The sequence below is a fragment of the Achroia grisella genome, unplaced genomic scaffold, assembly GCF_030625045.1.
Source record: "Achroia grisella isolate CSIRO2021 unplaced genomic scaffold, CSIRO_AGI_Agris_v1 utg546, whole genome shotgun sequence".
Lineage (NCBI taxonomy): Eukaryota > Metazoa > Arthropoda > Insecta > Lepidoptera > Pyralidae > Achroia > Achroia grisella.
The window spans coordinates 4943047-4967568 of record NW_026712931.1 but is presented as its reverse complement, the minus strand read 5'-3'; the positions used below and the strand labels follow the sequence as shown (position 1 = coordinate 4967568).

The following is a 24522-nucleotide window of genomic DNA, read 5'->3' as shown; positions in this document are numbered from 1 at the left end:
AGTGCGTAGCGACTTCTATGTTGATTATCGCATGCCTCTTACTTGTTATACTGTAATTATTTATATAAAAAAAAACATCTGTTAGAAAGAGCAACACACAAGTTTCTTGCTCATTCTTCTTGTGATGAATCTGCATTCCGAATGAGTGGTAGAATCAAAATATGACTATTCAAAAGTGCTTGTAATGAGTTTATTTGAATAAAGATTATTTCTATTTCTATTTCATTATCTTGAATGTTTGTTAAACTTCATTATAGTTTAGTGAGTTTAAATTGGACTAATTACTTGATTAGATGTGATTGATACATTTTATTCAAATAATACATTCAATTTTATTGGTAGAAAGGTAAAACTGTAGGAAGATATATAATTAAAAAAAAATTAGTCAAGACTAAAAATTCCTACATATATTAAATGATTTTTTTTATTAAAATTTGAGCTAATAATTGTTTTATAATATTTAGTCTGCGAATGTACCAACGGTAATTGGGATATTTAGTTAAATACTCCAATTATATTTTTCTTTATATACCTTCCATGTACATACAGGGAACAGTTACATACTTATGTATTATTTGTATAGATGAAATGAGGAGAAGGGTATAGGAAAAATATAAGTACTATAGACAAATACTATAAAAATAAGATTAGGAATTAATGAAATGAAATAAATACACCTACATATATGAAATATTGAAAGACACGGAGAGACCTGCCTAAAGACATATGAACAAAAAACTGCAATTGGTCATTTTTTGTAATTACTTACAAATTATTCTATTATAGATAAGCTTTTTATGATTTCCTAAAAATTTAACAGTAAGTTAAAAAACTCCGAACGTACTTTTGCATAAACTAATAACTGTTTTTTAATGAGATACAGAGGAAACCATAAACATAGTATTTATTGTTTACTCTTTTCAAGTTATAATATGGGCAAAATTATAGAATGCTTTGTCATAATAAGTATAAGTACGACATGTTATGAGATGATCGCAGTACATGTGAAAGTCGACATTCCTAACTTTCTATGATTAACAGTAACTATCGTAAAGTAATTTTAATTTCATGGAAGCTATTTTTCCGAATACTTACGAGTCCGAACTCAACCAGCCTACTGAATATTCGGCTACCACTATACTGAAATAGCAATTTTAATGATGCTAAGTCTGCATTTGGTCCCGGATTTCGATTCTTAGTTGATCCAATTTGTGAAATGAAATTTCTCATAATTGGATCGGGGTTTGGGTAACTGTTCTGAGCTCATTATTTTTTGTAGCTCACTTGAGGATTAATTTTAACAACTTGTTTCTGGTGTAATTAATTGTTTAACTAAACATGCCGGTCGTTGTACCTATCTATGATATCTCTAACGTTATTTTTAGTAACCAAATGGACTTGGTTTAAGTGTTGATACGATAGATGGATGCACGTGAAAAATTTTATGCTTCGGCGGCGGCATACAAGCGTAAACAACCTTCACTGCTTTTACACACATGCAACAGAACCATCACACGCGTATTACTGATCTATACTACCAAGATCTTAAATCTTGTTATCCAGTTCAACATGCAAGTAAATTGCTTGACTGTAGAATTGATAGATGAGACAGGTACGCGCACAAGCAACTCTGTAAAATTTAACGAGATACCCTAATTGGCTTCACTATTATAGTACAGACTTTCCAAATAGTGGTATAATACCAATTAATTAAATATTCGGGTGTATTCGATTCAGCACATTGCCGTCACGGATCCGATTTTTCGCTCGGTACAAACATTTGTCTTATAACCACCATTTATATCTATAACCGCCACTTTCCTTCAAGTGGACCCTCAGATTTATAATTTTAATAATAACATTAAAAATCTATTGTGTTATATTGCAGGATGAGTTCGACGGAAACGATCGATGTAACGGCGCAGCCGATTGCAGAAGTTGTTCATGAAATGTTCAAGCCGCTGCAGGAACCTGTATTCCTACAGACTCGCACCGCTCAGGTTATCGCAGGGATATTCGTGTGGACAGCACTCTTTATTACTTGCCAACAGGTACGTGTCCGACTACGAAAGTAATATATTACATAGTGTAACAAGAGACCCCTTGATCTGATCTTCAATAGAGGGGTCTATTGAAGCTGCAGCAATATACAAAGAAAGAATGTTTGACTTTCATGAATGTCTTTAAAATTAAAAAGTCTTAATTAATTCTTGTGTAACAATCTGTTATGTTGCTGTTTTGGATGTTACATAGCAGTGGCTAGTTATGTAAATCTACACTATTATAATTGTAGCACTCCCAGAATAACATTTTATTGCTATATTAGAACGAGAACTTCGTTGCATGTTATTATCCCAACCTACCCCCAAAAGGTCGAGCGTCCAAATCAATCAAATCAGGCAGATAATAAAAAAATACTTTGTGTGTAATTTATGTAACTGACTGAAAAACACTAATAACAAAACTAAAAATTAATCCGAGTGATGGCAGTAGGCATCGCCCTCTACTACGTTTCAAATATACCTAACGAAATGTGGGCATGTCAAATACTGCGTTTCAACAATATTGTAACTATATACTAACTACTAATAATTAACACTCTGACTACTCCACCCGGCGTAACAGTCGTGTGGTTGTGATGTTGGATTGTTGTCATTGTTACGGTATAATATTTATTCTCACTTTTTAAATCTATCATAATAATATTATAAAGAAAAATCTGTATGTCCATTGTTAGTTGATTTGACGTGAAAATAGATCGTATCACGAGGACATAGACTGTGTTTTATCTCAAAATATAAGAAGATGAGAGAATATAATTAAGTAAATGAAACTTTAAAATATTATTCCTCTACCTGGTTATGAAATAAATTAGATAGATAAAAATAATGTAATCATATACTCAACTCTGCACAATCTGCGTTACACAATAGATATTTAAATTATTGCAAATAATTAATTCTTGAAATTCTTTATTCTTGTTTTACCTATATTGCGGCCTCCATAGATTCATAGCACATTTTACCGTTGTTTTCTCATTTGTTAGATCAATGGAAAGTCTACGACGCGTAACGCAATCGTAATTATAATTTATAGTTAAATATTCTTCTATTTTTTGTCTAGTACATACATGCGTCATCATTTTTTGTGAATAAAATAATGATTTTCCACAATAATAAAGAAATAACGATATGTAATAATAACCGTGTATATGACAATAAACTTTCGGCCTCGTGTGCACGTCATATATTTTATCACTCTAGCTACTTTAGTTGAGAATAAAGAATATCCCTTTATCCCATTATTTTGGGTCGGTGCAGAATATCCTCTTCTTCCACGTGTGCAAGAATTACAAACCCATCTGTCAAACTTCTTACGTGAAGCGATTTTGACCGTTATTCGAAGCGCTTGGGATATTGTGAGAGTTACACTTTAAACCCTCTGTACGTAAGATTGTGTGATATTCTGCTCTAATATCCCCCTCTCCCCATCACCTCATGGAATTAAAGAATGCCGTCTAATTAGATAATTTTTACATTTATTTACATATCTGCTGCATAAATTGTATCATTAGGCACTCGGTTATATGTATATGAAGTATATATTCGTGAAGAAATCTGTATTGTGAAGAAATCAATAGAATAATGTTGTAGTTAATGAATCATTGTTTCATTGCGTGTGAGGAGTAACTACTATTGTGTTGATGTTAACATGTTTCATTATTTACTCAGAAGACGGCTATTATTATTGCAGTATGTATGTGTTTCAGAGGTTGCCTTTGTCTTAGTGGAATATATTGCCAAAATACCTTATAAATATTTGTTAATATAACTTGAATAATGAAGATTTTATTATAAAAATGATTAATAAAATATCATGCAACGACTTTGTCATAACAAAACTAATTTTTCATATTGCGTTTGACAAGGTTTCCCTGATGGTCTCATACTTAATTAGATCACGATGAAATTAGGCTCTATTTTTTTTAACAATTTTAGAATTTTTTTAGTGAATATTTATTGTATAAATTTTTATCAATTTGTTCAATATATAATTTTTATATTATTACACATTTTATTTATGTCTTCATCAATTAACAAGCTGCAATAAATTTATATTAATATAACAAAATAAATAGAAATTTGATTTTATAGATTCACATGTGGTTTAAGCGCGTTTTGACTTAAACTTATACTTATTTATTTTATTTTGTATTTATGTATATGACCTCTATTAGAAGACATTATTATATCGATTATTAGTATTATTGTATCTACTATTAGTAGGTATATCAACTCTTATCGTACCATGACCTCTTTTCCCATATACTGTATAAGTGCCTCCAAAATCTAACGTAGCTTGTGTTAAGTGCATGTAGAATATCTACTCGTATGCGGGTAATAGCCGTTTTTTTGCAAAAAAACCTTTTACGGCATTGCGGCTTAGACTATGAATTACAAATGCCCATTCTTTTGTGTATTATCGGACTCTTATCAGTGTCGCTCCAGTTATGAACTATGTTCCGTTTTGTTATACTGAGTTTCTACAATGTTCAATGGCGGTTTACACTACCTATACATTTTTTTATAACTTACTTTGCAAATAAACTGACAATTACTGTTGCAAATATATTATAACTACATAGAAAAAAAAGCAAACTGAATATAAAATTTACTTATGCATTTTTCATGTTACACAGCGACACATTCGTCTTTGGAATAAGCATACGACCCAATTACCACTTGCTGACTAGTGAACAGTACTTGTCGCCTATTGATTTACATACACCGACATCCATATTACTCCACATGTTATTCCTTCGGACCAATAATTGTATTGATATCTAATGCTAAACAGGATGTAAGCAAACTCCTATCGAAGAAATATATCCTCACCTCAACACCTCAACACCGATTTTGTATCAAATCTGTTACTAAGTCTGGTAAAATTGTATTAGGTTCCCGTGTACAGTATCTGTATCTATTTAAATAGTAATAACTTTTAACAAAAAGGAAAAGAATATCTATGTAATGTATAGACGTTGTAGACCGTTATACGGATTATTATTCAGACGCATGCATTTTGGTTTGATACCGTTTGCGTGGCAATGGTATCTTATGGATGATAATAAAATGAGCATGAGGTCAGGCCAGTTAGTCCATCGTGGTAAATTCACCATAAATTTATCACGATGGTTTCCAGGGGGAACCACATAATCAACCTGACATGGGACATTCCTAGCAGTGGGGTTATTAGTCCACATTACTAACAATCTCCTTCCCAGTTCAGTGGAATTAGATGATAGTTTGAAGTTGATTTTATTGTAGTGATCTAGTTTTTCTTATATACTTTGGAACTGTAAATGAAATTATGAATAAGTTTCTAGCAGTTCAAGTACAGCCTGTAGATGTCAGTATCATGTTCTGTTTACTACACACACATACATGTATCTAGTTTCAAAATAACTAATTAATTACGTCGCCTATAGATAAGCATTTCTAGTAATTAACAAAGTCCATTATATAGTTTACTTGCTGTTCGCGACTATGTCTACCTTCTTTTAGATAACAGATAGCCTGTCCGTGTTCGTGATACGATCTATCTTAACATATTTTAATGGAGATTCATATCTAAGAAAAATATGTAGTTAGTTGGTTATATTTTGTTTTAGCCCACTTCTTAAAGGTGTAAGCAGATTACCAATGAAATTTTTTCGCATTCCATTAAGATTTCTTCTATCTTAATCTATTTATGATTGAAGTCTGTTATTCTAAAATTAAACCATTGTGATTCCCAATTATAATAAGATATCAATTAAGGAAGGATGATATTGGTCTTAAATGGAAAATATATAATCTATTAAATTTTTGATACGAACGCATTCATACAGCATAGTAATATAACATTTTAAAACAATATGAATGTTTATAATCATTTTGTTTAGTAAAGAATCATATCTATTTATTATATTTAGGTATATAAAATCATGCACTGTCTTAGAAGCAGATATTTGTAAATATAAATGGATGAGTAAAGGCTTACGTCAGACGCACTGCCGCTCCCAATATCCTTATTGACTAATAACCTAATGGTAACAGCTAGATGCTAAGGTAATAGATATTATGTTCACGGCTATAATGTGCAAAAATAGTAGACTTGAGACATTTTGTTGATCGGTAGCGATGTCTTATATCAGAACAGTGTACACTTAAGTAATTGGAATAAAAAAACTTTATTAACCTTGTTTTAAAAGGCGAAGTAACTAACACTTTAAGCATGAATACTTTTATATAAAATAATAGTTTCAAATAATAAATATTTTAAATTGCCCTTATAAAGATAATACTAAATATCTATCTAAATATAATATTGTTTATGTAGAACAACACTAATAGTCATCTTTGTGATTTTATAACTAGCTATAATTCGCGGTCTCGTACGTGCTACGTAATTACAGATATGTGTTCTAAAAATGTAATAAAACAAGCTCAGCAATTAAAATTTTCAGACAAACTGTAAGAAAATTATGACAACATATATTTTCCCATACCACCAGATATAACACTACTCACGTGTTATCCTGTTTATATAAATAATTATGTACATGTTTGACTGAATTATGTAAAACTTCTCATGGGATGTAGATTAAATTCTATAATTTCTAATGTACGGACAATTTGTAATTGCAAACCAATTTAGTTTATAACTAATAAATGGTTTATAGAAAATCTTAATCTATTGCAATTAAGAATTGTTACTAAAAACACATGTCAGTAGTTTGTCGATAGAAATGATAGATTTGTATAACAAACATTATCGCAGTTTATCGTTTGAAACGAATTTATGTTTGTATCACAAATTTAATAGAAACGATTTCATACAATCTTACATAATTATACGGCCGGTCTACATAACTATCAAAATAAAAAATTATATTGTCATTGCAGATTTACCAGCATCTTCGCTGGTACACAAATCCATCAGAACAGCGCTGGATAGTCCGGATATTGTTCATCGTACCTATCTACGGCTGCTACAGTTGGATCTCGCTGCTCTTCTTCAATGGAAACTCATATTACGTCTACTTTTTCACCGTCAGGGATTGCTATGAAGGTGTGTATATGTATGGAACAGCAGCAATGCAATGTATCAATTTGACAACAGGAAAATATCATAAAAGTCCTCAAGTTTTGTTATATGTTACATAATGAATGTATTATTTTTTTATAATTCAAGTTTCAAAATCCAATCATATAGGTTATAATAATTTTCAGAATGGGCTACAAAGGGAATTCATAAAAGTAGAAATATATTATTTGATTTATATGATCAAAAAAAATACCGTTTCGATAGTACATTCGTAAATTATGTAAAAAGATACTCAAAAACTTTTAAAAAGGTATGTAATGTAGCAAAGTCTAATTATCTAAATAAAAAAATTAAAGAATCCAAGGATAAGATTAGGACAGTGTGGAATATTATTAATAAAGAAACTGGCAAAGTTAAAAGTCCATATAATGATTTTACGTTAAATTATAATGATAAACTAGTAACGTCCACGAAAGAAATAGTCAATATTTTTGAAAAATTTTTTGCTAGTATTCCAACTGATATTACGTCCTCTTTGGACTCTTCTCCAAGTACAGCTAAATCATTCCTTATTGACAATGTTGCTTCGTGTCCGGTTACATTTAAATTTACATTTATTGACATTGCTACAATTACGAAAACATTTAAACAATTAAATTTAAAAAATACTGAAGACCATTGGGGCATGTCTGTTAAAGTTATTAACACCGCTATAGATGTTATTGCTCCATATTTAGTAACTATCTTCAATAAATGTATTTTTGACGGTGTTTTTCCCAATTTAATGAAACATAGCAAAATAACTCCACTCTTTAAGTTAGGGGATAAAACTGAAGTAGGTAATTATAGGCCCATTTCTATCTTACCAGTACTAAGTAAAGTGTTTGAAAAAATTATGCTCAATCAGATGCTTCAACACTTTAAAATAAATAGACTGCTTCACAGTCGGCAATTTGGTTTCACAGCCGGTAAATCAACTACTGACGCTGGTGTAGCTTTAATGAAACACATTTTTGACTGTTGGGAGAGGTCTCAGGATGCTATCGGTGTATTCTGTGACCTCTCAAAAGCATTTGATTGCGTTGATCATGAAACACTCTTACTCAAATTAGAACATTACGGTATTAGATATGAAGCACTATGCATGATGAAATCCTATCTAAATAATAGAATGCAAGTTGTTGAAATAAATGGTGCAAAGTCTGAGGGAACTAGTATTAAAATGGGTGTTCCTCAGGGCTCTATTCTGGGTCCTTTCTTATTTTTAGTTTACATAAACGATCTTCCTTATATGGTAGAAAAGATAGCTGACATAGTTCTGTTTGCTGATGATACTTCATTAGTATTCAAAGTCAATCGACATATTGATGATATGGACGAAGTAAACGGTTCTCTCTCTTATGTTTTAAAATGGTTTACGGCAAATAATATGCTACTAAATGCAAATAAAACTAAATGTATAAAATTTACTCTCCCCAATGTAAGGCCGGTAGATTCAAAAATCGTATTGGACAATAAATCTATTAATTTTGTTGACGATACTGTATTTCTAGGTATCACATTAGATTCCAAGTTGCAATGGGGTGCTCATATTACTAAATTGGCGAGTCGACTTAGTTCTGCCGCTTATGCGGTAAGAAGAATTAGACAATTAACAGACGTGGCAACGGCTAAACTTGTGTACTTTAGCTATTTCCATAGCATTATGTCGTATGGTATTTTGTTATGGGGCAAAGCAGCTGATATAATTACAATATTTACTTTACAAAAGAGGGCCATTCGCTCCATTTATGGTATGGGTTCCAGGGAGTCATTGCGAGAGTGTTTTAAGGAATCAAATATCCTCACCGTTGCTTCTCAATACATTTATGAAAATATCATCTATGCCAGAAGGAATATAGACAGTTTCAAAAGAGTTAGTGATTGCACTAATAAAAGCTTACGTAACAATAACAAACTGATTTTACCTAAATGTCGTTTGGCTAAAGTTAGTAATTCGTTTTATGGCAATTGCGTAAGGTTTTACAATAAAATACCAGAGTATGTTATAAATCTGCCAGAAAAAAGATTTAAATGTCAAATAAAACAGTTCCTTTGCAAAAAAGCTTACTATAAAATTGAAGAATTCGTTAACGATAATTGGTTACGCCAAACGCGATGCGTACCTGGTTTGTTGATGTGCATTGACACCCCTCCCGGCTAATTCAATAATCAGTGATGTCATAGCTTTCGCCGCGCGCGCACGTCGCACTCATATCGCACGCATGTCTTAATAGTTGTAATCAACCTGAGTGAATTCCTGAGATTCCCGTAACCGTGTGGGCCCACTGAAGAACAAGCACATTGAAGTAGGGTAAGTCATTCATATACGACCAGCCAGTTTCCTATACAACAATATAGTCCATCGAAGAAGGCTAGATCATAGCCACCGCCGCACCATTTATTGGCCTTCCGTCGCCGGATCACAATAGGAATCGCAATTTATTTATTTAAAATTTGTTTTAATTTTTTCCTATTGTGAAAGTCGAGTGAATGACTCGCATGTAATATTGAACCTTATTGCGCATGTAATAGGATCTATTCAAATTGCATACCACGGTTGCACAAATATAACGATACATTGGTATTTTCGTTAATAAATAAGTTTATATTTATGTCGCTTATGAATTGTTCATAACTCGCAGCTCAATTCTTCAATTTCGCTTTATATCTGTTTGCGTTGTTTCGTTCATTTAATTTCACATTCACCCGCATTATATCGATATTGTTCGATCGATCGAAGCTTCTAGAAATATTATAGTTGTCGTTATACTATTTGACGAAACAATATTACCTGTCGAATATTATGTATGATGATTGTAGTGTTTGAATGTTAAGATTGTTAGTGTTGGTTACCGTAGTCTTTACACAAGAAAGTGAGCAGGGAAAGCACACTATTTAATCTGAATAATTATTGATAAGCAGCGATTTTATTTCTGTTCGTAATAGATATTTTATTTCCTTGCAGTACTCGCCGTATAATACGCTGGTTATTGTAAATTGTTTGGGTATTTAGTTCGCATAGCTGTTTTATACAATACATGTCGGTTAAAGATCGTGCCCTACGTACCTATGATTAAGTTATACGTGGTGTATCGACACAGTGACTAACAACAACGCTTTAGACTACTCCCGCGTAAAATAATAGTTGTGAACATAGTTATTTTATATCTTTTAGTTATAGTTATAGATATTGGTTACGCCAAACGCGATGCGTACCTGGTTTGTTGATGTGCATTGACACCCCTCCCGGCTAATTCAATAATCAGTGATGTCATAGCTTTCGCCGCGCGCGCACGTCGCACTCATATCGCACGCATGTCTTAATAGTTGTAATCAACCTGAGTGAATTCCTGAGATTCCCGTAACCGTGTGGGCCCACTGAAGAACAAGCACATTGAAGTAAGGGTAAGTCATTCATATTTGACCAGCCAGTTTCCTATACAATAATATAGTCCATCGAAGAAGGCTAGATCATAGCCATCGCCGCACCATTTATTGGCCTTCCGTCGCCGGATCACAATAGGAATCGCAATTTATTTATTTAAAATTTGTTTTAATTTTTTCCTATTGTGAAAGTCGAGTGAATGACTCGCATGTAATATTGAACCTTATTGCGCATGTAATAGGATCTATTCAAATTGCATACCACGGTTGCACAAATATAACGATACATTGGTATTTTCGTTAATAAATAAGTTTATATTTATGTCGCTTATGAATTGTTCATAACTCGCAGCTCAATTCTTCAATTTCGCTTTATATCTGTTTGCGTTGTTTCGTTCATTTAATTTCACATTCACCCGCATTATATCGATATTGTTCGATCGATCGAAGCTTCTAGAAATATTATAGTTGTCGTTATACTATTTGACGAAACAATATTACCTGTCGAATATTATGTATGATGATTGTAGTGTTTGAATGTTAAGATTGTTAGTGTTAATTACCGTAGTCTTTACACAAGAAAGTGAGCAGGGAAAGCACACTATTTAATCTGAATAATTATTGATAAGCAGCGATTTTATTTCTGTTCGTAATAGATATTTTATTTCCTTGCATGTCGGTTAAAGATCGTGCCCTACGTACCTATGATTAAGTTATACGTGGTGTATCGACACAGTGACTAACAACAACGCTTTAGAATACTCCCGCGTAAAATAATAGTTGTGAACATAGTTATTTTATATCTTTTTAGTTATAGTTATAGATATATTATCTGATTTTCTATGACATCACTCACTTCGATTTCGCTTTATGTATAGTTTATGTTTCGCTCGCATATTTTTTTTTGTAGATGTATGGTCGATACCTACATTCCGTATTGTCGCACTTATGTACCTACATACTACCGCTTATGAGTAGGTATATATAAATTTATTTGTCACGCGCTTTAGTGTTTAAAACGTTATTGTGATTTACTTCTCGCACCGCATATTTAAAATATTGCTTTATGCATTATTTTACTTTTCTCGCATATAGGTATATATAGATAATAGTTGTACCTATTTTTCGCATTATTAATTAGTAGTTTTATAGCATAGCAAGCATATATTTTTTATGTATGCTAGTTTATATCGCGCATCATTTCTCGCATTTGTGTACTTTATTTTCGCTACAAGTACTTTTGTCTTTCTTGTAGGTATTTAGTACATTAAATACCTATTATACTTTATTATTGTTTATCGCTCGCCCTTTTACGGTAGTACAGGTATAGTTGTACGTTATTACCGCACATAGTTTTATATATCGCATTTATTGGTTTTCCTTTGTTATTTTTTAAGAAGTATATATATATAAATAATAATAATGGCTAACACAAACGCAAAATTAAAAATGTATGAAGCAAAACGTGCACAATATTTTTCGCAACTTCAGTCTATTTATGAATTATCTTCGAAAACTAAAATGGAGAAACATCGTAATGTTTTTATTGCAAAAGTTAGCCTGATCGATCAAATGCGCACCGAGTATGTTAAAATTGTCGATGAAATTATTCTCCTTAATTTGGAACTAAACCCTGATTATGTAGTTAATTATCAATCTCTCACCGCTTTTGACGAAATGTTTTATTCTATAAAGATGATGGCGGTCTCGTTACAACCTCAATCTTCGCGAACTCCAGCTCCCGCTTGTCAGTCTGCTTTACCAGACAACAAACAGGGATCAGTAAGGATCCCCCAAATTGTGTTACCAGTCTTCTCAGGTGATATTTTAGAATTTCCTTTCTTTTACGAAACATTCAAACAGGTTATTCATGACAATGAATCCTTTTCGGACTCAGAACGTTTTCATTATCTTATGAGTCACCTGTCAGGAAAGGCTAGAAATCTGTGTGCTGGCTTAGTACCAGCAGCCGAAAATTATCCTATATTGTGGCAAGCTTTAATCGACAAGTATCAAGATAAACGCTCTCTTGCAACGTCATATTTAGATAAATTATTTTCTTTAAAATCAATTAACGGTCCTTCGGCAATAAACTTAGAAAAATTTATTGATACTTTCTCGTCGACTATCGCAGCATTAAAGCAACTTAAAATTGAAAAGCTGGATGATTTTGTATTTATTTATATGGGATTAAAGGCATTAGATCAGGCTACCGCGCAGTCGTATGAGTCATCAATTAGAGGAGAAGATGACATACCGCAGTTTGAAAATTTTATAAAATTTATACGTCAACACGTAAAAATATTACAACGCACGTGTAACCGCACCGCCGGCGCCGCTCCCGCTACCAAGTTGGACGGTCCCGCCGCCGCGTCCGCCAGTGGTCGTGCACAGTCGCATCAACGATCGATCGCTCGATCGCCACGTACATTTTTAGGTACTAATCCTACGCAACGCATTTATTGTTCCTTATGTAAAGGTGATTCACATTCTCAATTATATAAATGTAAACAATTTTCAACTTTCACAATTAATGATCGATTTAATTATATTAAAACTAACCGTATGTGTACTAGATGTCTAAGTAGTCAACATAACTCTTTCAGTTGTCAATCAACTTCCGCCTGTCGAAATTGTAACAATCCGAGACATCATACGTTGCTTTGTTTTAAAAATAATAATTCCGCACCTACGCAAGTATCTCAGGGTACGAAAAACGCACAGACATCTTCTACGCAAGGTCGCCAATTACCACCATCTTCTTCGTCGCAATTGACTCCGCTTGCGCACACACAACCCACACAACAGACACGATTAGAACCAACTCCCGTTCCTATTGGAACCACCACTGGTGGAGACAAGGAGTCGTTATGCACGCTTTCATCGTCCATTCATGAGCAGCCGTATGTGACTGAAGTACTTGCTACTGCCAAGGTATTTGCTACTGCTCGTAATGGGAGTGATGTTGTCATTCGCTGCTTATTGGACCCCGGGTCACAAAAGCATTATATTACTTCTAAGTGTTGTTTAAAATTGGGTTTAACCATGCAGCCGGACGCACATACCACCGTTAAGGGTATAGGTGGCGCCACTGAACCAGTTAAGGGTGCAGTTGATCTCTCTTTCCGATCGAGATTTAATCATGAGCAATATTATAATATTCGCGCTTTAGTTTTGAATAAAATAACAGGTAACTTACCAACATGTCAAATTGATGTTGGCGCGCTCAGTTACTTAACTAATATTCCGCTCGCAGATGATACGTGGGGAACACCATCAGAAATTGACCTTTTGATTGGTGTCAATCTATTCGCGACCCTTTTGTCTGGAGGTAAAATTATAAATTCACCTGGTACTCCAAACGCGTTGGAGACTGTTCTCGGTTATCTTATTTTAGGTGAAGCTCCCACCTTAACTTCTACGTCTTCTTCATTCTCGTTCTGTTCCACCACTTCGTGCGAGGTTTCAGTATTAATTCGCAAATTTTGGGAGATTGAAGAAGTAGATCGCAAACCAATAACAAGTATAGACGATAAATACTGTGAAGATTTTTATACCACAACGACCACTCGTAACGAATCAGGTCACTACGAAGTCGCTTTACCATTTAAGTATAGTTCTAAGTCTTTAGGGAACTCTTTCGATATCGCTAAACGCAGATTTTATCATTTGGAACGTAAATTCGCATCGCAACCGCAACTGAAATACCTTTATGATGAGGTAATTCACGAATGTATAGAAAAACAATATATTTCTCCCGTAGACGTAATTGAAAATAACAGCCCTAGTTATTTTATACCGCATCACGCAGTCTTACGTGAGGACAAAGTGTCCACGAAAATAAGGCCGGTACTAGACGCAAGCGCGAAGTCTAGTACTGGATTTTCGCTTAATGATATTCTACATACAGGTCCTTCCTTACAACAGGATTTATTTATTATTCTCTTGAATATGAGATTGTTCGCAGTCGCCATCTCAGCTGATGTGCGACAAATGTATTTACGAATAAAAGTTCGCCCGCAAGATCGTTGTTTTCAACGTATTGTATATAGATTTAGTCCTAATAAACCGCTCCAAGTCTTTGAATTTAATAAAGTTGCATTTGGCTTACGTTGCAGCCCGTACTTAGCGTTACGTACTGTAGCTCAGTTAGCTTCCGATGAAGGAAATAAAAACCCTATCGCACTGGTTACCATTGAAGATTCTATGGAACCTTATTTATATTCGCTCGCTCGCAAATTTTCGTCATGGATGAAATTACTTCGTGTAATTTGTTATATTTATAAGTTCGCTAACATTCTTCCACGCGGCGTCATATCCAGTTCCGATTTGGATTTCGCCGAACGTATAATTATTCGCGCTGTGCAGGGGTTTCATTTTAAAAACGATATTAGCAAGTTAAATAATAAAAAACCTTGTACCGCATCAATAATTAAATTAAATCCATTTTTATCAGACAATCTCTTAAGAGTTGGTGGTCGTCTGACTCATTCTGATGAAGATTTCGATTATAAACACCCTATATTACTTCCGGGCAGAGATCATATAGTTCAATTAATTGTAACACACTTTCATCGTAAAAACCTGCATACAGGCCCAGAATTGTTAATGTCAATACTACGTACTAAATATTGGATTCTCGCAGCTCGACGTATGATTCGCACGATCGTAGCTAATTGTAATATTTGTTTCCGCAATAAACCGCGTCCTACATTCCCACCGATGGGTGATCTGCCTGCACTAAGGGTGAAGGAAGTTCCTAAAGCCTTTGTCCATTGTGGCTGTGATTTCGCAGGTCCGTTTTTTGTAACCCCTTATCGCGGTCGTGGTATAACCACTCGCAAAGCATACGTTTGCTTATTCACGTGCTTAACCACTCGGGCTGTTCATATTGAGCTCGCAAGTGAATTGAGTACAGTTTGTTTTCTCGCCGCGTTAAAACGTTTTCTCGCTCGCCGCGGTCCTATTCAATGCATGTATACGGATCATGGTACTAATTTTATAGGGGCACGATCCTACCTACGTGAACTTTATTTGTTTTTATCGCAAGAATGTAGATCTGTTTGGGATAAGGAATTAGCTAACAATGGAATTAAATGGACCCTTATCCCTCCTAACGCACCGCATATGTCCATTGCCTTTGCAATAATATGTATTCTATAAGATAGGTAGTACGCATTTATAATAGGTTAATAAGTTAAGTTAAAATCCTTTGCATTTTTCTTATTTAGTAAATTCCGCATTTGATATTTTTTGTATTTTTTCTTTCTTGTTTTTTGTATTTGTCGCATTCGCAATAAGGTTCAATTGTGTAGTTCCTTTATTTTTTTTTTCTTTTGTTAATTTTACTTTGACATTATGTCAAGGCGGGGGGCATGGTTACGCCAAACGCGATGCGTACCTGGTTTGTTGATGTGCATTGACACCCCTCCCGGCTAATTCAATAATCAGTGATGTCATAGCTTTCGCCGCGCGCGCACGTCGCACTCATATCGCACGCATGTCTTAATAGTTGTAATCAACCTGAGTGAATTCCTGAGATTCCCGTAACCGTGTGGGCCCACTGAAGAACAAGCACATTGAAGTAAGGGTAAGTCATTCATATTTGACCAGCCAGTTTCCTATACAATAATATAGTCCATCGAAGAAGGCTAGATCATAGCCATCGCCGCACCATTTATTGGCCTTCCGTCGCCGGATCACAATAGGAATCGCAATTTATTTATTTAAAATTTGTTTTAATTTTTTCCTATTGTGAAAGTCGAGTGAATGACTCGCATGTAATATTGAACCTTATTGCGCATGTAATAGGATCTATTCAAATTGCATACCACGGTTGCACAAATATAACGATACATTGGTATTTTCGTTAATAAATAAGTTTATATTTATGTCGCTTATGAATTGTTCATAACTCGCAGCTCAATTCTTCAATTTCGCTTTATATCTGTTTGCGTTGTTTCGTTCATTTAATTTCACATTCACCCGCATTATATCGATATTGTTCGATCGATCGAAGCTTCTAGAAATATTATAGTTGTCGTTATACTATTTGACGAAACAATATTACCTGTCGAATATTATGTATGATGATTGTAGTGTTTGAATGTTAAGATTGTTAGTGTTAATTACCGTAGTCTTTACACAAGAAAGTGAGCAGGGAAAGCACACTATTTAATCTGAATAATTATTGATAAGCAGCGATTTTATTTCTGTTCGTAATAGATATTTTATTTCCTTGCATGTCGGTTAAAGATCGTGCCCTACGTACCTATGATTAAGTTATACGTGGTGTATCGACACAGTGACTAACAACAACGCTTTAGAATACTCCCGCGTAAAATAATAGTTGTGAACATAGTTATTTTATATCTTTTTAGTTATAGTTATAGATATATTATCTGATTTTCTATGACATCACTCACTTCGATTTCGCTTTATGTATAGTTTATGTTTCGCTCGCATATTTTTTTTTTGTAGATGTATGGTCGATACCTACATTCCGTATTGTCGCACTTATGTACCTACATACTACCGCTTATGAGTAGGTATATATAAATTTATTTGTCACGCGCTTTAGTGTTTAAAACGTTATTGTGATTTACTTCTCGCACCGCATATTTAAAATATTGCTTTATGCATTATTTTACTTTTCTCGCATATAGGTATATATAGATAATAGTTGTACCTATTTTTCGCATTATTAATTAGTAGTTTTATAGCATAGCAAGCATATATTTTTTATGTATGCTAGTTTATATCGCGCATCATTTCTCGCATTTGTGTACTTTATTTTCGCTACAAGTACTTTTGTCTTTCTTGTAGGTATTTAGTACATTAAATACCTATTATACTTTATTATTGTTTATCGCTCGCCCTTTTATGGTAGTACAGGTATAGTTGTACGTTATTACCGCACATAGTTTTATATATCGCATTTATTGGTTTTCCTTTGTTATTTTTTAAGAAGTATATATATATAAATAATAATAATGGCTAACACAAACGCAAAATTAAAAATGTATGAAGCAAAACGTGCACAATATTTTTCGCAACTTCAGTCTATTTATGAATTATCTTCGAAAACTAAAATGGAGAAACATCGTAATGTTTTTATTGCAAAAGTTAGCCTGATCGATCAAATGCGCACCGAGTATGTTAAAATTGTCGATGAAATTATTCTCCTTAATTTGGAACTAAACCCTGATTATGTAGTTAATTATCAATCTCTCACCGCTTTTGACGAAATGTTTTATTCTATAAAGATGATGGCGGTCTCGTTACAACCTCAATCTTCGCGAACTCCAGCTCCCGCTTGTCAGTCTGCTTTACCAGACAACAAACAGGGATCAGTAAGGATCCCCCAAATTGTGTTACCAGTCTTCTCAGGTGATATTTTAGAATTTCCTTTCTTTTACGAAACATTCAAACAGGTTATTCATGACAATGAATCCTTTTCGGACTCAGAACGTTTTCATTATCTTATGAGTCACCTGTCAGGAAAGGCTAGAAATCTGTGTGCTGGCTTAGTACCAGCAGCCGAAAATTATCCTATATTGTGGCAAGCTTTAATCGACAAGTATCAAGATAAACGCTCTCTTGCAACGTCATATTTAGATAAATTATTTTCTTTAAAATCAATTAACGGTCCTTCGGCAATAAACTTAGAAAAATTTATTGATACTTTCTCGTCGACTATCGCAGCATTAAAGCAACTTAAAATTGAAAAGCTGGATGATTTTGTATTTATTTATATGGGATTAAAGGCATTAGATCAGGCTACCGCGCAGTCGTATGAGTCATCAATTAGAGGAGAAGATGACATACCGCAGTTTGAAAATTTTATAAAATTTATACGTCAACACGTAAAAATATTACAACGCACGTGTAACCGCACCGCCGGCGCCGCTCCCGCTACCAAGTTGGACGGTCCCGCCGCCGCGTCCGCCAGTGGTCGTGCACAGTCGCATCAACGATCGATCGCTCGATCGCCACGTACATTTTTAGGTACTAATCCTACGCAACGCATTTATTGTTCCTTATGTAAAGGTGATTCACATTCTCAATTATATAAATGTAAACAATTTTCAACTTTCACAATTAATGATCGATTTAATTATATTAAAACTAACCGTATGTGTACTAGATGTCTAAGTAGTCAACATAACTCTTTCAGTTGTCAATCAACTTCCGCCTGTCGAAATTGTAACAATCCGAGACATCATACGTTGCTTTGTTTTAAAAATAATAATTCCGCACCTACGCAAGTATCTCAGGGTACGAAAAACGCACAGACATCTTCTACGCAAGGTCGCCAATTACCACCATCTTCTTCGTCGCAATTGACTCCGCTTGCGCACACACAACCCACACAACAGACACGATTAGAACCAACTCCCGTTCCTATTGGAACCACCACTGGTGGAGACAAGGAGTCGTTATGCACGCTTTCATCGTCCATTCATGAGCAGCCGTATGTGACTGAAGTACTTGCTACTGCCAAGGTATTTGCTACTGCTCGTAATGGGAGTGATGTTGTCATTCGCTGCTTATTGGACCCCGGGTCACAAAAGCATTATATTACTTCTAAGTGTTGTTTAAAATTGGGTTTAACCATGCAGCCGGACGCACATACCACCGTTAAGGGTATAGGTGGCGCCACTGAACCAGTTAAGGGTGCAGTTGATCTCTCTTTCCGATCGAGATTTAATCATGAGCAATATTATAATATTCGCGCTTTAGTTTTGAATAAAATAACAGGTAACTTACCAACATGTCAAATTGATGTTGGCGCGCTCAGTTACTTAACTAATATTCCGCTCGCAGATGATACGTGGGGAACACCATCAGAAATTGACCTTTTGATTGGTGTCAATCTATTCGCGACCCTTTTGTCTGGAGGTAAAATTATAAATTCACCTGGTACTCCAAACGCGTTGGAGACTGTTCTCGGTTATCTTATTTTAGGTGAAGCTCCCACCTTAACTTCTACGTCTTCTTCATTCTCGTTCTGTTCCACCACTTCGTGCGAGGTTTCAGTATTAATTCGCAAATTTTGGGAGATTGAAGAAGTAGATCGCAAACCAATAACAAGTATAGACGATAAATACTGTGAAGATTTTTATACCACAACGACCACTCGTAACGAATCAGGTCACTACGAAGTCGCTTTACCATTTAAGTATAGTTCTAAGTCTTTAGGGAACTCTTTCGATATCGCTAAACGCAGATTTTATCATTTGGAACGTAAATTCGCATCGCAACCGCAACTGAAATACCTTTATGATGAGGTAATTCACGAATGTATAGAAAAACAATATATTTCTCCCGTAGACGTAATTGAAAATAACAGCCCTAGTTATTTTATACCGCATCACGCAGTCTTACGTGAGGACAAAGTGTCCACGAAAATAAGGCCGGTACTAGACGCAAGCGCGAAGTCTAGTACTGGATTTTCGCTTAATGATATTCTACATACAGGTCCTTCCTTACAACAGGATTTATTTATTATTCTCTTGAATATGAGATTGTTCGCAGTCGCCATCTCAGCTGATGTGCGACAAATGTATTTACGAATAAAAGTTCGCCCGCAAGATCGTTGTTTTCAACGTATTGTATATAGATTTAGTCCTAATAAACCGCTCCAAGTCTTTGAATTTAATAAAGTTGCATTTGGCTTACGTTGCAGCCCGTACTTAGCGTTACGTACTGTAGCTCAGTTAGCTTCCGATGAAGGAAATAAAAACCCTATCGCACTGGTTACCATTGAAGATTCTATGGAACCTTATTTATATTCGCTCGCTCGCAAATTTTCGTCATGGATGAAATTACTTCGTGTAATTTGTTATATTTATAAGTTCGCTAACATTCTTCCACGCGGCGTCATATCCAGTTCCGATTTGGATTTCGCCGAACGTATAATTATTCGCGCTGTGCAGGGGTTTCATTTTAAAAACGATATTAGCAAGTTAAATAATAAAAAACCTTGTACCGCATCAATAATTAAATTAAATCCATTTTTATCAGACAATCTCTTAAGAGTTGGTGGTCGTCTGACTCATTCTGATGAAGATTTCGATTATAAACACCCTATATTACTTCCGGGCAGAGATCATATAGTTCAATTAATTGTAACACACTTTCATCGTAAAAACCTGCATACAGGCCCAGAATTGTTAATGTCAATACTACGTACTAAATATTGGATTCTCGCAGCTCGACGTATGATTCGCACGATCGTAGCTAATTGTAATATTTGTTTCCGCAATAAACCGCGTCCTACATTCCCACCGATGGGTGATCTGCCTGCACTAAGGGTGAAGGAAGTTCCTAAAGCCTTTGTCCATTGTGGCTGTGATTTCGCAGGTCCGTTTTTTGTAACCCCTTATCGCGGTCGTGGTATAACCACTCGCAAAGCATACGTTTGCTTATTCACGTGCTTAACCACTCGGGCTGTTCATATTGAGCTCGCAAGTGAATTGAGTACAGTTTGTTTTCTCGCCGCGTTAAAACGTTTTCTCGCTCGCCGCGGTCCTATTCAATGCATGTATACGGATCATGGTACTAATTTTATAGGGGCACGATCCTACCTACGTGAACTTTATTTGTTTTTATCGCAAGAATGTAGATCTGTTTGGGATAAGGAATTAGCTAACAATGGAATTAAATGGACCCTTATCCCTCCTAACGCACCGCATATGTCCATTGCCTTTGCAATAATATGTATTCTATAAGATAGGTAGTACGCATTTATAATAGGTTAATAAGTTAAGTTAAAATCCTTTGCATTTTTCTTATTTAGTAAATTCCGCATTTGATATTTTTTGTATTTTTTCTTTCTTGTTTTTTGTATTTGTCGCATTCGCAATAAGGTTCAATTGTGTAGTTCCTTTATTTTTTTTTCTTTTGTTAATTTTACTTTGACATTATGTCAAGGCGGGGGGCATGGTTACGCCAAACGCGATGCGTACCTGGTTTGTTGATGTGCATTGACACCCCTCCCGGCTAATTCAATAATCAGTGATGTCATAGCTTTCGCCGCGCGCGCACGTCGCACTCATATCGCACGCATGTCTTAATAGTTGTAATCAACCTGAGTGAATTCCTGAGATTCCCGTAACCGTGTGGGCCCACTGAAGAACAAGCACATTGAAGTAAGGGTAAGTCATTCATATTTGACCAGCCAGTTTCCTATACAATAATATAGTCCATCGAAGAAGGCTAGATCATAGCCACCGCCGCACCAGATATATTATCTGATTTTCTATGACATCACTCACTTCGATTTCGCTTTATGTATAGTTTATGTTTCGCTCGCATATTTTTTTTGTAGATGTATGGTCGATACCTACATTCCGTATTGTCGCACTTATGTACCTACATACTACCGCTTATGAGTAGGTATATATAAATTTATTTGTCACGCGCTTTAGTGTTTAAAACGTTATGGTGATTTACTTCTCGCACCGCATATTTAAAATATTGCTTTTATGCATTATTTTATTTTTCTCGCATATAGGTATATATAGATAATAGTTGTACCTATTTTTCGCATTATTAATTAGTAGTTTTATAGCATAGTAAGCATATATTTTTTATGTATGCTAGTTTATATCGCGCATCATTTCTCGCATTTGTGTACTTATTTTCGCTACAAGTACATCTGTCTGTCTTGTAGGTATTTAGTACATTAAATACCTATTATACGTTATTATTGTTTATCGCTCGCACTTTTACGGTAGTACAGGTATAGTTGTACGTTATTACCGCACATAGTTTTATATATCGCATTTATTGGTTTTCCTTTGTTATTTTTTAAGAAGTATATATATAAATAATAATAATGGCTAACACAAACGCAAAATTAAAAATGTATGAAGCAAAACGTGCACAATATTTTTCGCAACTTCAGTCTATTTATGAATTATCTTCGAAAACTAAAATGGAGAAACATCGTAATGTTTTTATTGCAAAAGTTAGCCTGATCGATCAAATGCGCACCGAGTATGTTAAAATTGTCGATGAAATTATTCTCCTTAATTTGGAACTAAACCCTGATTATGTAGTTAATTATCAATCTCTCACCGCTTTTGACGAAATGTTTTATTCTATAAAGATGATGGCGGTCTCGTTACAACCTCAATCTTCGCGAACTCCAGCTCCCGCTTGTCAGTCTGCTTTACCAGACAACAAACAGGGATCAGTAAGGATCCCCCAAATTGTGTTACCAGTCTTCTCAGGTGATATTTTAGAATTTCCTTTCTTTTACGAAACATTCAAACAGGTTATTCATGACAATGAATCCTTTTCGGACTCAGAACGTTTTCATTATCTTATGAGTCACCTGTCAGGAAAGGCTAGAAATCTGTGTGCTGGCTTAGTACCAGCAGCCGAAAATTATCCTATATTGTGGCAAGCTTTAATCGACAAGTATCAAGATAAACGCTCTCTTGCAACGTCATATTTAGATAAATTATTTTCTTTAAAATCAATTAACGGTCCTTCGGCAATAAACTTAGAAAAATTTATTGATACTTTCTCGTCGACTATCGCAGCATTAAAGCAACTTAAAATTGAAAAGCTGGATGATTTTATATTTATTTATATGGGATTAAAGGCATTAGATCAGGCTACCGCGCAGTCGTATGAGTCATCAATTAGAGGAGAAGATGACATACCGCAGTTTGAAAATTTTATAAAATTTATACGTCAACACGTAAAAATATTACAACGCACGTGTAACCGCACCGCCGGCGCCGCTGCCGCCACCAAGTTGGACGGTCCCGCCGCCGCGTCCGCCAGTGGTCGTGCACAGTCGCATCAACGATCGATCGCTCGATCGCCACGTACATTTTTAGGTACTAATCCTACGCAACGCATTTATTGTTCCTTATGTAAAGGTGATTCACATTCTCAATTATATAAATGTAAACAATTTTCAACTTTCACAATTAATGATCGATTTAATTATATTAAAACTAACCGTATGTGTACTAGATGTCTAAGTAGTCAACATAACTCTTTCAGTTGTCAATCAACTTCCGCCTGTCGAAATTGTAACAATCCGAGACATCATACGTTGCTTTGTTTTAAAAATAATAATTCCGCACCTACGCAAGTATCTCAGGGTACGAAAAACGCACAGACATCTTCTACGCAAGGTCGCCAATTACCACCATCTTCTTCGTCGCAATTGCCTCCGCTTGCGCACACACAACCCACACAACAGACACGATTAGAACCAACTCCCGTTCCTATTGAAACCACCACTGGTGGAGACAAGGAGTCGTTATGCACGCTTTCATCGTCCATTCATGAGCAGCCGTATGTGACTGAAGTACTTGCTACTGCCAAGGTATTTGCTACTGCTCGTAATGGGAGTGATGTTGTCATTCGCTGCTTATTGGACCCCGGGTCACAAAAGCATTATATTACTTCTAAGTGTTGTTTAAAATTGGGTTTAACCATGCAGCCGGACGCACATACCACCGTTAAGGGTATAGGTGGCGCCACTGAACCAGTTAAGGGTGCAGTTGATCTCTCTTTCCGATCGAGATTTAATCATGAGCAATATTATAATATTCGCGCTTTAGTTTTGAATAAAATAACAGGTAACTTACCAACATGTCAAATTGATGTTGGCGCGCTCAGTTACTTAACTAATATTCCGCTCGCAGATGATACGTGGGGAACACCATCAGAAATTGACCTTTTGATTGGTGTCAATCTATTCGCGACCCTTTTGTCTGGAGGTAAAATTATAAATTCACCTGGTACTCCAAACGCGTTGGAGACTGTTCTCGGTTATCTTATTTTAGGTGAAGCTCCCACCTTAACTTCTACGTCTTCTTCATTCTCGTTCTGTTCCACCACTTCGTGCGAGGTTTCAGTATTAATTCGCAAATTTTGGGAGATTGAAGAAGTAGATCGCAAACCAATAACAAGTATAGACGATAAATACTGTGAAGATTTTTATACCACAACGACCACTCGTAACGAATCAGGTCA

At 35.1% G+C, this 24522-nt stretch overlaps 1 protein-coding gene across 2 annotated transcripts in view; it reads left to right on the top strand.

The window, feature by feature from the left end:
• Positions 1-24522, top strand: part of LOC131848027 (transmembrane protein 184B) — a 48574-nt gene that overhangs the window by 9769 nt on the left and 14283 nt on the right. For both annotated transcript variants that reach the window (XM_059197776.1, XM_059197777.1), the window contains exons 2-3: positions 1889-2051; positions 6948-7113. In XM_059197776.1, the coding sequence (XP_059053759.1) occupies positions 1890-2051; positions 6948-7113 (328 nt within the window). In that variant the 5' untranslated portion in view covers position 1889. The remainder of the gene's footprint in view (positions 1-1888; positions 2052-6947; positions 7114-24522) is intronic.